The 17,222-nt window shown below is 41.2% G+C and overlaps 1 protein-coding gene across 1 annotated transcript in view; it reads right to left on the minus strand.

The window, feature by feature from the left end:
- The window catches only part of Srbd1 (S1 RNA binding domain 1), a 184,798-nt gene that overhangs the window by 64,985 nt on the left and 102,591 nt on the right, over positions 1 to 17,222 (minus strand). The window contains exon 16 of the mRNA XM_052746467.1: positions 14,313 to 14,395. Coding sequence (XP_052602427.1) covers positions 14,313 to 14,395 — 83 coding nt within the window. The remainder of the gene's footprint in view (positions 1 to 14,312; positions 14,396 to 17,222) is intronic.

Raw genomic sequence — 17,222 nt, forward strand, 5'->3', positions numbered from 1 at the left:
GCCCACATCTGGGCGCACGATCACCAGGACGGCCTGGCTGTGCTGCGTGAGCAACTCCTGTCCAGGTGCCTGCAGCCTTCCCATCCACACTTACAGACAGTGCAGCCTACACTGCCCTCTATAATCCTCAAACTCCACAAATGATGTTTCTTCTGCCATTGCCAACTCTTCCCAGAAAGTATGTTATGGAGTCATCATTTCTGGAGTAAATTTAGGACTCTGAAGAGAAATGCGGTCTGCTAGCTTCCAAAGACAAGACAAACTAGAAAAGGGATTGTTATTCGTACTTCATGGATACCGGTGATGTCTCAGATATTAAATGCCTTCATTTTTCTTGTCTACAATGCCTGACTGAGATATATATATATATATATATATATATATATATATATATATATATATATATATATATATATATATATATATAGTCTATAAATGAGTGCTACTGGGCAAATCTGGAAAATGAAAGAGTCTTTCAAACATTGCCTTGGAAAGATGACCTATTTTCACTCACCTTCTAGGCAGGTTCACATCACCAGATTATGCTGGACATGGCTCAGCTCCAAAGAAAACAACCTTTCTTGGTCATTCAATGGCTGTTTATGAGTACACAACAGGAGCTTTATATGCACTGTGAGCTTGTTAGATGCTCAGGTCCTCTTCCGACCTCACTCAGTAGTACACACACCTCTGTGTGGTGTAAGGCTCTCAGCTCCTCCCACAACCACCCTCCAGCCACAAATACACACTTGTCAGGGGCTCCGGCAGGAGACTTTTCCACTGTAGTTGTGTGCGGATGCTGAGTAGGAAGGGGAAGACCTCAGATGCCTGACTTACCCCCAACTCCTTCTGATTCTACATAGTTATCTTCATTTATTGAAGCCTGGAGGTGTCAATTTATTCCACCAAGGCCTCTTCTGTGGTACACACAGGGGGCTTGGAAACGGTTAAGATATGCTACCCACTTTTTTAATGGTCCCACACATGGATTCTCAGCCCCACCTTCCCCTGAGGTCATGGGCAAGGACTGTTTGGTTTAGATTTAAATAAGTGCTCACAATAAAATGAAGGAAAATTTCAAGTTTAAAATTAGACAAAAATATTACAGAAAAAAGAATTGTTTTGTAGATAAACTTCACGCTCTGGTGTTGAAAGTTAAGGTCCACAAATCAAACAGCAGACATGTCTGCAGAGCTGGGCTTTTCCACTGCACTCTCAGTGAATCATGCTGCGGTTAGTTGAAAGTACTGTTCACATAATAAATTAACCACCTCATTTCCTTCATCACCAAAATATACATAGCACCCCCATACAGATTTGTTTTAATAAAAGTAATAAAGCAAGCCCGGAGGTTAGGGCTGTTATGACATAATCACACCTCTGAGATTTAAAAACACTCACTTGCACATCGTGCCTCAGAAAGTCTATGCCCCTCCAACAAAACCTAACTGTACTCATACCTTCTGGGCCCATTGACTCCAAATAAATAATCAAACAAAAGACTTGGACACATCAGGAGAGACTTCTCTTTCATCAACTACACATTTGAAAGCATGCAGGTTTTAGCATACAATTTTAAAACTGTATAACAAACAACTTAGGTATCTGCTAGTGATTATTACAAAATACATTTCATCCCAGTTAACAGTGTCCTACATCAAGCAGGTAGCACTCTCACCCCCAAGCAAAGGTGTTTCCTAAAGTCAGTTGTTTAAAATGTCAGGCAATGGATGCTTTCCTTCCTGTGGACTGAAAAAGATAATCCTCTACAGTTCCTAGCAAATAAACTTTCTTGCTAGCAAATGCTGTTAAATACTGAGACTAGTTGAGAGGGAAAGAAACTTTCATAAATTCACAGTCTATTTACTGGGAATCCTTTGGCTTCTTCTCTGACTACCAGAAAGACACTGCAATTCAACTATCCACACAAGATGGATTTGGTAGTGTCGCATGCCGCTGGTGAACTCACACTGTAACTCGGTGTGGCTAGCTCTCCTGCACTGTGTCACACTATAATCACTTTGCAGACATAGGGTTCACGGTTCCTCTAACCCCTCTACACGTGGGCCTTTTCTATAGGAGCATGGCTTTAATGTGTGCTGTCACTATGCTGATGAGACCTTCCTTTGGATGTAAGATGGAATAGAATCTCAAGTTATTATAATTACCGGTGCTGTCTTTTTAAGGACCATGATTAACAGCCCTCAGCATACCAAGTTATGATTAACATTTCTGAATGTACTAGATGCCATAAATTCAAAATATACAGTTTTACATACCCAGTTCAGAAGTGGCCTTTTTCATATTTACACATCCTTTCTCTTCTCAGTCATTAATTAACTAGTATAAATTTATAATCTTATAGTACTTGTGTTTTGACTCTCCCTCTAAGGTGCTGGGAACTGAACCCATGACATTCCACATGTGAGGCATGTATACCACTATACCAATAGCCTCTCAACTCCCCCCCACCCCCGCCACCCCATGAATATTATTATATTGCAGATAGTTTTTTGCCTAAGTTAAAAATTGCATTCAAGATGCTCCATGGTATGCCAGTAACCCAGACATAATTATATCTCCAAACTCAGCAAAATAGAGTATCTATATAAATACTCAAATTGAGCATTTTTAGAGTAATCTTAAAGCAGTTTAGTGTATATATACTATTTGTCCATATCTAACCAATTCAAGATACTAAAACTTTCTTAGGCTCAGTTAAGAGAGCCAATAAACTTCTCTTTTGACAGACAGTTTTGCTTTAAAGCGGAGATCCCACTGCAGTGAGCCCGCTGGGATGAAGGCACTTCTGATAAACATACTTTAGGTAAAGTCCAGAGAAGTACTGACTGGCTGGTTCCTGACACTACAGTGGCACTCCTCCCTTCTGTCCCGGTAAGAAGTCCTTCTGTGGAGAGAGATGAGTATTCAGAGGGGAAGAACAAAGAGGTGTGTGTGTGTGTGTAAGAACCTCACTTCCCCCATCAACAGCAACCCTTCCTTCCCCAGTCATTCTCTAAGACACAGAAAACAGAGGAGCTGGGCTGTGCAAACCAGCTCTTCCCTGTCCCAGCAAGAGTCTCTCTGGCTAACTAAGAGCAGAGAAAAATCACACCTATCTTAACTTCTCTACCGACCCCTTACTCAGCCTCCACGAACTTGGCCTGATTGGAGGCAATGACGGAATGAAGGAAAACAGAGTGACCGACACAGAGAACAGAAAAGCTGAGAAGAGGTGGTCTGGGTTCTCTGATGGTGAAGCCTTGGCATCCCGGAAGCTTAGCGTGTTTATTATATGGAGTTGAACAGAGGCCAGACTACTGCACACAATGCGATAAAACATCTTCAGAGACATTTTGTGACCCCAGGCTACTGGGTAAATGGCAGATTTAGTAAGAAAAGAATTACTTTCTTAAAAGGTTAATTAGTATTGCCTCCATGTACTGAACATGAAATTCTATTATGACAAAGAGACAAAAAAATGTGGCATTAGTCATTCATGTCACTACCTCAGCTTTAGGACAAATCACATTTAGAGGCATGTAAACAAAGCTTTCGCAAGGCCAGCCACCTACTATTAACTAAATGCAAAGGTTTGAAATCTTCAGTGGGGAAAAAACAGCAAAGCTCAAAATCAGTGTAGACCATATGTGAATGAGATAAAACATCTTCAGGTCATTAAGGTCTTAACAAATAAGGCTCTGAAAAAGGGATATGCCCAATATAACTTACTAAAATGGGGTGTGAGGTGGGACGGCTATTTATGAAATATTAAAATCGTGTCTTTAAAGAGTTGACCATAATTATTCAATGAAATGAGTACCAATACTCAAGAGATGAAAGTGCTATGGTTAAAGCACCTGCATGCATGTACATGCACACTCACACCCACACTCACACCCACACCCCATGATGGTCAACGTTCTGATGGGAAATGGTTCAAGCTACAGAAATAGACCTCTGAAATCAAAGAGATGAACTAACCTGTAAAATGAACAGAAAGGAATGAAAACTTTTAAGGGTCAAAATGTAAGATTAAAGGAAAACAAGAGGATACATTTGTGTGAACCGAGTTTGATAAAATGTATCTTGTGTGCACACGTATGTGCGCATGTGCACCTGTGTATGTACAAGTGGCTGTGGATAGTAGAACATTTGCCTGGCATGTGGAAGGCCCTGGGTTCAATCCCTCTCATGAGCCACAACCATGAGCTTCTCAAACTCTTCATGCCCATTTCCTTGCTCAGGCTATTCCTCCTTGGATGTGTCCCCTTAATCCCAAACTTCTCCCTCCTCCAAGTCACACTTAAAAAAATATTATAGTTCTGATCTTTAAAGATCTATAAATGTGTCTCTATCATGTACATTTCTCATTCAGTCCTGAATTAACTGCTGATTTCTTCCTCTAACACTAGTCAAACTATTCTTGTTATGGTCGGCACTGAATTTTCTTTATATTAATCTTACATTTTGAACACTTATTTGCCAATACATAAAAATGTACATATTAATGAGGTACTAGATGATGCCTGATAAATGTATATATTATGCAATGTTGCATCAGGTTATCTCTTCAAACATCAGTTCTTTATGGTAAAAGCAGTCAGACCCTTTCTTCTCTCCAAAGTGTGCAGTACACTACTGTTACCTGTGGTCTCCCTCTGGGCACCAGAAAGTCTTCCTTAATTTGAATGTAATACTCCTCAATAAAGCCTCCTTCCATTTTAAAGAAGAACCATGAAGATGTATCTTAAGTTAGGACCCCACTTATTTCGTGTGATGTTTCATATAATATCACTGTTTGTTTCCCCCAGTGCTTGGCTTGTCTGACGAGAATTCCTGATTACCCTGCTACATTACAGACATTGTAATGTACAGTCAAGACACTAGAAGTCTTAGGAAAACCCTGTTCTGACTCGGCAGCACACGGGTGGGGCCTGGGAGGCTTTGAGCAGGGTGTCTTGCTATGATCTGGGTGCTTTTTGGAAACATAGAATCTCATTGCCCACCCCAAACCCACTGAACCAGAGTCTGCGTTTGAACAAGCCCTCCACGGGTTACAAGCCACCCAAAACAAAAAGCATTAGAGACCGACCAGGGCTCCTAAACCTAAGCCCACAAAGCAGGCTGTAAGGCTCTTCCCCCCACATTTCCTATCCTATAGGTCTTGAAAGGACACAAGAATGTGCACTTTAAACCAATCCTACGGCAATCCTGAGCAGCTTCTGGGGATCCCACAGGGTCTGGATACCAGAGTCACAAAAACTGTTGCAATGTGAGGCCCAACCCAGACCAAGCAAAATCAAATCTCTGAGGAGCATGGTCTGAATCGGGTTATTTTTCATTATTTTTCTTTTTTAATCTTTCCTGCTCAACCTTAACATTTATATTTCAGACCATTTCAGAGTAAGAGAAAGGGGTAGCGCTATAAAGCTCACAGTATAGGATGAGTAGTCAGATATGAACGTTACTCTGAAGAACCTCAGTGGCCCAGTAAATGAATGCTAGAATCTTTTTTTTTTTTTTTTTGTAGCTTTGCGCCTTTCCTGGAACTCGCTTTGGAGACCAGGCTGGCCTCGAACTCACAGAGATCCACCTGGCTCTGCCTCCCGAGTGCTGGGATTAAAGGCGTGCGCCACCACCGCCCGGCGAATGCTAGAATCTTAACCGTCTGTCTGGGTGAAATCTCTACAACTTACCAAGGAAGCAAAAGAAATGATGTTTAATCATAAAATTCACAGAAGATGGTGTTTATGAGAAGAACATTTTCTCAAGACAGTATCAAAGCAAGCACTAAAGACTACTGAATTTTGTATAAGATTAGGTCTCAAAGAAAAACATCTATATTAGCATCATGAAAACAAATACAACCTATGGCAGTAATTTTTTCATTTTTCATTGAAAAATGAAGATTACTTTTCTGATTATATATTTTAAAAATCCTTGTGGGGAGGGGGGAGTGGCGCACGCCTTTAATCCCAGCACTTGGGGAGGCAGAGGCAGGCGGATCTCTGTGAATTCAAGGCCAGCTTGGGCCACAGAGTAAGTTCCAGAACAGGCTCCAAAGCTACAGAAACCCTGTCTCGAACCCCCCCCCCTCCAAAAAAAAAAATCCTCTTAACTCTCACATGTATGAGAAATTAAAACTGACTGAAAGTCAAGTGGCCAAGTTAGGGCATGTTTAACATTTGACCCAATTTTTCTGCGTATTTTTAATAGTATGAAACACCACTTAACAAATGTTCTAGAGTACAACACAGTGGAAGATCCCTGCTTCCCCCGCCACACTTCATTCAAAGAAGCTGCAGGATTACGCTCCTGTGCGTGTCCTTTTATCTCTATACACATCTAGCCGGAAATGGCAGTGCTGCTCGTTACATTTTAGCTTCCTGTCAGCTGTGCACTTCCTCCACAGCTAGCACTCTCTCCTCTCCTCTTCCCTTTCTCTCCTCTCCTCTTCCCTCTCTCTCCTCTCCTCTTCCCTCTCTCTCTGTCTCTCTCCCAGTATTCTCTCCCAGTAGGCAGCTCTCACTGGGTCATTTCACTACATACAACAGCGACCAGTGTCAGTACATTATACTAGCTTCTCTTTCCATTTTCCAGACAAAGGGCACATGTCTGTAACAGTGTCTCAAGGAACTCCTTGTGCCCACTCCTTGCACCAACACGAGGGACTTTTCTAGGCTGTGCACTTCTAGCAGCAGTACTGCGGAGTCACCGATTTCTAATGGCTCTCCAGAGGCTGCACCAATCTACACACCTACAAGGAATGGACAGGATCATCACTGTTCTCCCTGTATGTGGCCTGCCAAATTGTTTTCTGACCCAGAGAACATTTTAGATTCTGGTGCAGTTTGATCTTTCACTTTATGGTCACGTTTTAATATAATGTGACTTTTTTCAATATTCATGTTAACTAGTTTTTAAACACTGAAAATATCTTAAAGTTTTATAACCCATAGTGGATTTAAATGTTAATATATAAAAGTCAGAAGAAGTAGAAACTGGCATAAGTGTGGTTTTACTACCAAAGTTAATGACATGCAAAGGGCAAGCAAATACCAGATAAAGGAAATTAGATATGTTACTGTTAACTCAAAGTATTACTTGTAAGAGGTTATTCAAATAATACTAACACTTTACACCAGGGTACTTGGGTATGCATACATTGCCTAAAAAAAAAACAAAAAAAAAAACTGAAGCTAATATTTTCAGTGTAGGAAGCTTAATTTACCCAGGTATAAGAAAATTACTCAGGAGATAATTTTTTATGTATGTGAGTGCTATATCTGCATGTTTGCCTTTATGCCAGAAGAGGGCATCAGATCCCACCATAGATGGTTGTGAGCCACCATGTAGTTGCTGGGAATTGAACCCAGGACCTCTGGAAGAGCAGCCAGCTTAACCACTAAGCCATCTCTCCAGCCCCAGGAGCTAATTTTTTAAAAAAGATTTATTTATTTATTTTATGTATACAGTGTTCTGTCTGCACATATCCCTGCAAGCCAGAAGAGGGCGCCAGATCTCATTACAGATGGTTGTGGGCCACCATGTGGTTGCTGGGAATTGAACTCAGGACCTTTGGAAGAACAAGCAGTGCTCTTAACCTCTGAGCCATCCCTCCAGCCCCCCAGGAGCTAATTTTTAAAACTAAAATTTTGAGTAATAATGAACAAATTCTAATACATGAGTTTGGCTCACACTGTTTGTCAAGGTCACTTACTCCTTTACATTCAGTTAAGTCACAAGTGAGAAAGCTCTGACTACTAAGCTCTTTTAAATGTCTTTTGTAACTCTGTAAGCAGGACAGCCTGTGTCCTGCTCTAGTCAAGGGATGAGACTGCAGGAAATTTACCTATGTGTCTACCTTAGTTAGGTTTCTATTGCTGTGATAGAGACAATGACCAAAAGCAACTTGGGGATAAGAGTGTTTATTTGGCTCAGAGGGTACAGTCTATTATTAGGGGAAGCCAAGGCAGGAACCTGGAGGCAGGAACTGAAGCAGAGACCATGGAAGAGTGCTGCTCACTGGCACGTTCCTCATAGCATACTCAGCCTGCTTTCTTTAGAACCCAGGACCGCCTGGCTGCCCAGGGGTGGCCCTGCCTCAGTAAGCTGGGCCCTCCTCTATCAATTATTAATCAAGAACACTTGCCTACAGTCTTGTCCAAGTGAGGCATTTTTCTCAGCTGAAGAAACTGAGATAACTCTAGATTTGCATCAAGCTGATACACACCACTCAGCACAGTGGCTAATGCCCTGGTTTGGGAAGTGTTCTGTTTCTCCTTTGCCTTAGTGTCAGTGCTAATAATGATAACAGTGAAGATCTAAGCAAGTCACCCAGATAACTACGGGTAGACTCAGAAGAGTCTCACTCTACAATAACACATTACTCAGCAGTTCAAATGTGTTTTAAAATAGCTAAGCAAATGACACCAAAAAGAAGAGAAGCCTTACCTCTACAGACCTAAACAAAATCACACCTAGCAGCCCTGCAGGTTACTTGGAAGTGCTGGAGTACTTTTTCCATGAAGAGCTGCCTGTTTTGTTTTGATTTATTCGTTTGTTTGTACCCAGAATCGATCCCACAGAGGGGGAGAGGAGAACATGCAAATTGCTACCTGTGAGGTTTTACCAAAAAGACATGTAGTGCCATGGCCAGGTGACGTTCCTTTTACAGTGACTCTTGGTCATCCTCAGGAGTGAGGACTAAGGATGGTTTGCACAACTATTTCATTCTGTAACATCACCAAATGATCTAAGAGAAGGGCAAGGAGAGGAAAGAGGGCTGTTCTGAGTCCTTGCTACTTCACCCGTCAGACACTTTACCAAACCAAGTGCTAATGAGTGGGAAAGTGCAAGAACATAGTCCCAAGAAGAAAGAAGAACCAGAAAATCCAACTTATTTAAACTTAAACTCAGGGTATGACAAGGCCAAGTTAAGCCATCATTCCCCACATCCCACATAGCCCAACCCAGGCAGCCCTGCGTCATCCTGCTCTCGCCTGGGAGTGTTTTCTTGGGAGCAACACCAAGCCACTTTCCAGCAAAGTCTTTAGGGGTCAATCAAGGATATGTTGTCATTCGACCACACTGGCTGCCTTGCTCTCCAGAAATAATGACAGGCATGTGTTTTTAAAATCAACTCTCCTCATTTTCTCAGACAAGAATTGGAGTGCTGCCGCAAGGATCTTAGCTGCCATTAAACCAAAAGCATTTTAGTTTCCACTGGAATAACACTGTAGTTTCTGCTAGTTCATCTAACTTCTGTGAACACCTTTCATTTTCTCAGTCAGCAATGTTTATCTGGCTGTTCTTGTGTTTTAAGTCAGGATGAAATTTACATCAAAATCACAAAGTGGACCCAAATGAAAAGAAAGTCAGGCCTACCATAATTGTACTGAAAATACATTGCATGAAGACTTAACATTACATGGTCCATAGGCGGGGAAATAGAAATGCATATGTATTTTACAGTAAAATACATGTTCATTACAGACAATTTGAAAATCTCTCATCATCTGCCTGCTAGGTATTGTCTTCTTCTTCCACAGAAGTTCACAGCTGCATTTTGAAACTCAGTTTACTGCTGTATTACCAACTCTGTGTAACTTGAAAACATCACATCAAGAGTGAGTCCTCATGTTAATAAATCTTCCTTAAAAACCCGAGTTTTGTTGTTGTTGTAATTGTTGTTATAGTTGAGACAAGGCCTTGCTATGGCACTTAGGGAAGTTCTGAACTCTTACGAATCATTTCAAGTACCTGGACTAATAGGCACTTGCTGTGGGATGTTCTGTATGGCAAATGTGTTGCTGATTAGTCAATAAATAAAACACTGATTGGCCATTGGCTAGGTAGGAAGTGTAGGCAGGACAAGGAGGACAATAAAGCTGGGAAGTGGAAGGCTGAGTCAGAGAGACACTGCCAGCCGCCATGATGACAAACAGCATGTGAAGATGCTGGTAAGCCACAAGCCATGTGGCAAGGTATAGATTTATAGAAATGGATTAATTTAAGCTGTAAGAACAGTTAGCAAGAAGCCTGCCATGGCCATACAGTTTGTAAGCAATATAAGTCTCTGTGTTTACTTGGTCGGGTCTGAGTGGCTGTGGGACTGGCGGGTGACAGAGATTTGCCCTGACTGTGGGCCAGGCAGGAAAACTCAAGCTACAGGCACTTGCAAGTTTATGTGGTTCAAAAGCCTGAACTTTTTTTTTTTTTTAATTTATTTTGCAATACAATTCAGTTCAACATATCAGCCACGGATTCCCTTGTTCTCCCCCCTCCCGTCCCCCTCACCTTCCCCCCAACACCCCCCCATTCCCATCTCCTCCAGGGCAAAGCCTTCCCCACAGACTGAGGTCAACCTGGTAGACTCAGTCCAGGTAGGTCTAGTCCCCTCATCCCAGGCCGAGCCAAACAATCCTGCATAGGCCCCAGGTTTCAAACAGCCAACTCATGCAATGAGCACAAGATCTGGTCCCACTGCCTGGATGCCTCCCAAACAGATCAAGCCAATCAACTGTCTCACCCATTCAGAGGGCCTGATCCAGTGGGGACCCCTCAGCCATTGGTTCATAGTTCATGTGTTTCCATTCATTTGGCTATTTGTCCCTGTGCTTTATCCAACCTTGGTCTCAACAATTCTCGCTCATATAAACCCTCCTCATTCTCGCTAATTGGACTCCCAGAGATCCACCCGGGGCCTAGTCATGGATCTCTGCATCCAGATCCCTCAGTAGTTGGATGAGGTTTCTAGCACAACAATTAGGGTGTTTGGCCATCCCATCACCAGAGTAGGTCAGTTCGGGCTGTCTCTCGACCATTGCCAGCAGTCTGTTGTGTGGGTATCTTTGTGGATTTCTGTGGGCCTCTCTAGCACTTTGCTTCTTCCTATTCTCATGTGGTCTTCATTTACCATGGTCTCCTATTCCTTGTTCTCCCTCTCTGTTGTTGATCCAGCTGGGATCTCCCGCTCCCCCAAGCTCTCTTTCCCTCAACCCTCGCCTTTCATTACCCCCACTCATGTCCAGGCTGTTCATGTAGATCTCATTCCCTTTCTCTGTCATTGGGTGATCCCTGTGTCTTTCTTGGGGTCCTGTTTTCCAGGTAGCCTCCCTGGTGATGTGAGTAGCAGACAAGTCATCCTTGTTTCATGTCTAGTATCCTGCTATGAGTGAGTACATACCATGTTTGTCTTTCTGAGTCTGGGTTACCTCACTCAGGATGATTTTTTCTAGATCCATCCATTTGTCTGCAAACCTCATGATGCCATTGTTTTTCTCTGCTGAGTAGTATTCCATTGTGTATATGTACCACATTTTGTTTATCCATTCTTCAGTTGAAGGGCATCTGGGTTGTCAAAAGCCTGAACTTTTAATGGTGACATGCCACGGACAGGCTCTTTAGGTATTTTATGTAAATGTTCCAAATAAACCAACATAAATGTTTATAAATCAGCAAGGAAATAATCCAAACTCTTAAAAGTAAAATATGTAATTATCAGGAATACATATAAATTTATGGCAAATAATTTCCCTAACACATCAACTGGTTTCAAGTTTTTTGTGTTAACAAATGACTTGGATGTGTTCTGGGCTATAGCTTCACCAGGCTTTTTATTATTATTATTATTATTATTATTATTATTATTATTATTATTATTATTATACTATTATTGTATAATATACTGTTATTATATTATAATTATTATATAATTATACTATTATTCATGCTTAATATCTTTCAGAAATTCCTGAGTTCCACCTACTGATGGGACTCCTTCTTATTTTTGTGGCTACTCACAGCAATATGCATTCCCCTGGGTACAGCCTCACATGCATATATCTTTCCTGCTGTCTCATGGAATGTGGGGTGTGGATACCCTGGGAGTGGTAGTGCAGTTAAAGAACGCAGTGGTTCAGTCTAGCATCTCAATCACTTTCGTTATTTGTTAAACTATGTGCACTCTGAATTAGCATGGCTACTTCTCTTGGACAAGTAGCCCCAACTTGGATATCTCCTAGGCATCTCAAACCAACATGTTCAAAGTGGAACAAATGATCTTTATCCATAAAGTGTCTCTACCAAGGCATAAAACATACAGCAGAACAACTCTTTGAACAATCCTCAGCAATTTCTCTTCCCCTACTCTAAGCAGTCCCTACAAACCAGACTCCTTTCCATGGTAACTGCCATCAGTGCTGTCCAAGCAGCAGCATCTCTCACTTGGGCCGATTAACAGCTACTTTAATTAGCCTTCCTGCTTTTCCTTGTCTGCTTTCATTCATTCTCACCAGACTCAACAAGTCAATGGTTAACACTACAAACCATGACATTACCTTGATTAAAACTCTCCTGTGACTTCTCGGTGCTGTTGGAATAAACTCACTAAAGACTACTTCTGAATTCCAACCTGGAGGCTAGTCCTCTACAAAGGACTAAAGACAGCTTTAATGTCAAAGACTTGGTAGGCTCCCTGGGTTCCATAAATCTGAAACATTTCTTTTCTATGACATTGAGATGCTCCAAAACTTCATCTGCATATGTTACAAAACACTGGGTTATACTCTCTAGATACCAAGTATTTCTAGTGCTCCCTTAATGACTATCGTCTCCAAATGAACAAGCCCAGTTAAACATCTTTTGTTAGTCAAACTTTTATCACTGTGAAAAATACCTGAGCAAAACTATATTTAAGGAAAGAAAGATTTATTTGGCTCAAGGTTTCCGAACTTTCAGTACATCATGACAGGGAGAGAATGGTGGAACAATGTGGCCCACCTCATGGTGGCTAGAAAGCAGGGAGAAGCATGCCTGTGCTGTCTGGCCTCCACCTCCTTTCTCCGTTCATTCATCTATACTCTAAATCTATTAGGTGGTGTCACCCACAAAAATAACACACCTTTCTCCCTTATTAGTCCTCTCTGGAAATGTACACAGACATATCCCAGTGTATAACGAATCTCAAAGACCTCTCTCAACCCAATCAACAGTAAACAGCACAGGAATAGAGTTAGCTCTACCGCCAGCTAGCACAAAATGCTACTACTCTCAGTGGAATCTCAGTGTATGTGACATGTCAATCCAAACCTTGCCACTGTGTGATTCTGGGGCACAGCATTTTGGCTGTGGCATATTGTTACATAAGAGGGAGGATCTGGATGACTTCTAGAGTTTCTCCCATTTCTGATAGTTCATGACATAATATAATCCTTCTTTAGAAAAGAAATATAATGTAGCACCACTCAAATCCCATGAAAATTACAGTGGGAAATACTGTATTTCAGATCTAAGAAGTACTTTCTTGCCAGGATTGCATATATTTCCAGCAATTAAGAAACTGAGGCAGGAGGATTGCCATGACGTTGAGACCATCCTGGGCTACATATTGACTTCCAGGCCAACCAAGGCTACAGTAAAACCCTGTATCAAAAACCAAACTAAACAAGAAGGACTACTTAGGGGGTGCAGAGGGACAAAGTCTTGCACATGGGCCAGGCTGGGCTTGAACTTATAAACTCAAGGACTCTTCCTGCCTCAGCCTCCTAAGTAGTTAGGAGTTCAAGTACATATCACATGAACAATTTAGGAAAGAATTTCAACAAAAAGGAGAATACTTTTGACACCAGTCTCCTGGCCTCCATATACGTAAGCTCTCTATACCATTCTTATGTCACGATGGCTCCAATTGGTCAAGGTTTACAGCTGTCCTCAATCATTCAGTGCATACATGCAACCTCAAGAATTGAAAATACAGTATCTACGAAAACCACAATGATGACGGCACTGGAGCAACAGCTAGAGGACTTTAGACTGTTCTGGGTCAAACCCGAAAACTACTAATGACCAAACAGAAATGAATGTAGAAAAGGTCATAGTAATACCAGAGGCTTCTCCCGGGAAGCCAGAAACAAGCAAGAGTTCATTCTGGTTTAAACAAAGAGCTACACAGCCCAATGACCCACACTCCCTCCATTTTTAGAACAGAGTTGAAAAGACTAGCTCTCCAAATCAAGTACCTAGTTGTAATGTTTTTACACCACCATGCCTAGTCTAATGTTTTCAAAGTCTTTAAATCTGACTACAGCTAATTTTAAACCTTTAAATTAATTTAAAAATAATTAAGACAAGAAAAATAAGTATTCTCTCTTTTCCTGATAGCTGCAACTTTTAACTACCTTCCTATCAACTGTACAAATTTTAAAAATGAAAATCTACTTCCAAGCAGTGGTTAAATACAATGCCAGGTTTAAACATGCTCTTTGTATTGATGGATTTAAAAAATTAAATGATCCATATTGCTTTACCTGGTACATTCCAACTCCAATGTGCTTCGGCTCAATTTTCACTAGCTCAGCTAATGGATCTTGAACACGCCTTGCTATGGAAACTGAAAAAACAGAATCAGAAAACAAGTATGACTTAATGTGAAAAGCAGTACTCAGATAATTACTTAGTTTAGTTCCTCATGATACAAACACTTAATCCTATCCCTCTAGTGCCCACCTCCAATTTTATTAAATTTCAAAGTTCTCTCTTTTTTCTATGCAAAAAGGAATGAATGTAATATTTCAGACCTAATTATATCACCAGGACCACACGCATTATTTATTATTTTTGAGACAAGGTCTCCTTCTGTGGCCTTGGCTAGCCTGGAACTTACTATGTGGCCATGATAATCCTCCTGCTTCAGCCTCCTAAATGCTGGGATTATAGATATGAGCCACCACACCTGGCTAAGACTCCCAGGCATTATTAAGACACACATAGAAAGGACTACAGATTTAGAAAAATAAACAAACCATTTTGCTCCAATTCTCACACAATTATCTTTTCATTCTTTAAATAAAGCATAGGTGGAGTGCTTCTTGCTTTAAAGAATTTGCTTCAAATAACTTTGCATTGTTATCAATAGACATATCTAATATTCTTATTAAAAGTAGACTAGTAGTAATAAATGGATGTTAGAATGTTATAAAAAGACAACCATGTTATGCTGGCTGGTAAATACATTTGGGTGATTTAAATATGACTGTAGGCTATACAGAGTCTGCTCTGGAATCTACCTACTGGCTCTAATCCACACCATCACAATTCATGAGCAAGAAACCTGGAAGTATGGAAACCTATTGCTGTAGAAGCTTCCTAAAATACTTACATCTAAGAAAGGAATCTAAATGGAGTCACCAAATAATAGAGGAGACAATGTGCCAAGACATCTTTTGTCACCAAGTATAACCTCCAGTGCCAAGAATGGGATTACATCTTGTTGAGTCATTGGCCAAAGGGGCCCCATGGACACCTCCAAACATCACAGGCTATTGCCAAAGCTATTGGTTACTCTCCACAACCTCAGGCCCTATTGCTGAAAACAGTGTGTTAAATATGTCATCTAACATGGAGAAGTCCAGCTGGTGTCTAACTAAAAGCTTGCCCACTACTGACCAGTGTTCACGGTACTTGAAGGCACCCTTGCATGCCACTAGAGGAGAAAGGTTATAATCAGTGTCTCTCAGCTACAAACACTGCTACCTAAAACAGCGATGTGACTACAAGGCGTACCGGTGTGATACTGGCACAAGTGATATAGGAGTTACCATAAACCGATCACTCTATGATTCACCTGAAAGCCTGGTCCATGAGATGGAACCCACACCTGACACTGCTCAAGTAGCCAAGAACCTGGGACTAGGCAGGTCATGGGCCTTGGGGGAAAACCTACTACTGTTATTCTGCTAAAAGAATATGGTATTTTCTTTATACAGTCATCTGCTAGTGGACATTGGGACAGTTTCCAGCCTTTGGCTATTGTGGTGAGTGCTGCTGAGCACTGGTGTGCAAGTACTGGCTTGAAGTCTTCTTTTCCATGCTTGAGTACACACCTAGGGGTAGAACTGCCAAATCATGTAGGACTTCAGTTTAAACTGGTCTCATCACTTTTTGGTTTTGGGTTTTTTTTATTTTATTTTATTTTTAGCTTTTAGAGACAGGGTTTCTCTGTGTAGCTTGGGAGCCTTTCCTAGAACTCACTCTGTAGCCCAGGCCGGCCTCGAACTCACAGAGATCTGCCTGCCTCTGCCCCCCGAGTGCTGGGATTAAAGGTGTGCGCTGCCACTGCCTGGCTTTCATCACTTTTTGAAATAGACTTTCAACCAACCCTCTTCCTTTAGACCTCCCTTCACCCTCCCCAACATACTTCCGAAGTGCTCCACAGCAATGCCTGAATCAGTGGTGTGCCACAATCTTCTTTCTGGCTAGCTGACTGTGTGGTTCTATTATCTTATCATAAGATTCCACTTGGTTGGACCAGCTGGCTCACTGACGCCTCATCTGTCGGGCTTGAGGTTTCAAAACCTGCTGCTGCTCCCTTGTCTCATTCTTTTAGCCCTTGTTTTTATTTGTTCATGTTTCTGTCTTTTCTTTTCTTTTCTTTTTTTTTTAAGGATTTCAGATGTAAGGAAAAAAAATGAAGGCAATATCCACTCTCCTGTGTTAACTCAGAAATCTACTAGTTCTATCAATTCAATGTTAACACTTCTTCTGTGCAATGTATTTACTGGAGGGGACACACACATTTAATACAAGAACAACTGTTTTCAATAAGCTGATAAGGATGTCATTATGAAGGTTATTTCAGATACCTTTTAATGCTTATAAAATGTTATAATTCTGTTATATTCAAACACAGAAAATTTATGGAGGATTTATATCAGTCTGTTTTCAGTTGCTATAACAAAATACCTGACATTGGTTCATTAATTTCAAAACGAGGCTCATTCAAATTCAATTCACAGTTGTAGAGTTAGAAAGCCTAATTGATTTGCCTCATCTATTTGGCTTCTGGTGAGGACTGAATGGATTATGATGTGGAGGAAAGAGAAAAATATCACATGCTGAAGGGGCAAAGAACATGGTGTGGCACTTATGAACGCACTCTTATGAAAATGTACTCACTTAGAAGACTAGTGTTTGCCCATTCTGAAGGTGATAGCTTTATGATTCAGCCCAGGACTAGGCCCCAATTCTCTAAGGTTCAATCATCTATCAACATTGCCATGCCAGGGACCAAACTTCAATCACACTCATCTGGGGAGAAATTATATCTAAAGTATAAAAGGGGTTAAAGGCAAAATCCACACCTAGGTGCTGAAATGAAGTAAGAAATCATCCTGGGCACAAATTACCAGGGAACAGCAAGATTTGGGGCAAAAATAAGG

This window comes from Peromyscus californicus, unplaced genomic scaffold, assembly GCF_007827085.1.
Source record: "Peromyscus californicus insignis strain IS unplaced genomic scaffold, ASM782708v3 Scaffold_1__1_contigs__length_55948999, whole genome shotgun sequence".
NCBI lineage: Eukaryota > Metazoa > Chordata > Mammalia > Rodentia > Cricetidae > Peromyscus > Peromyscus californicus.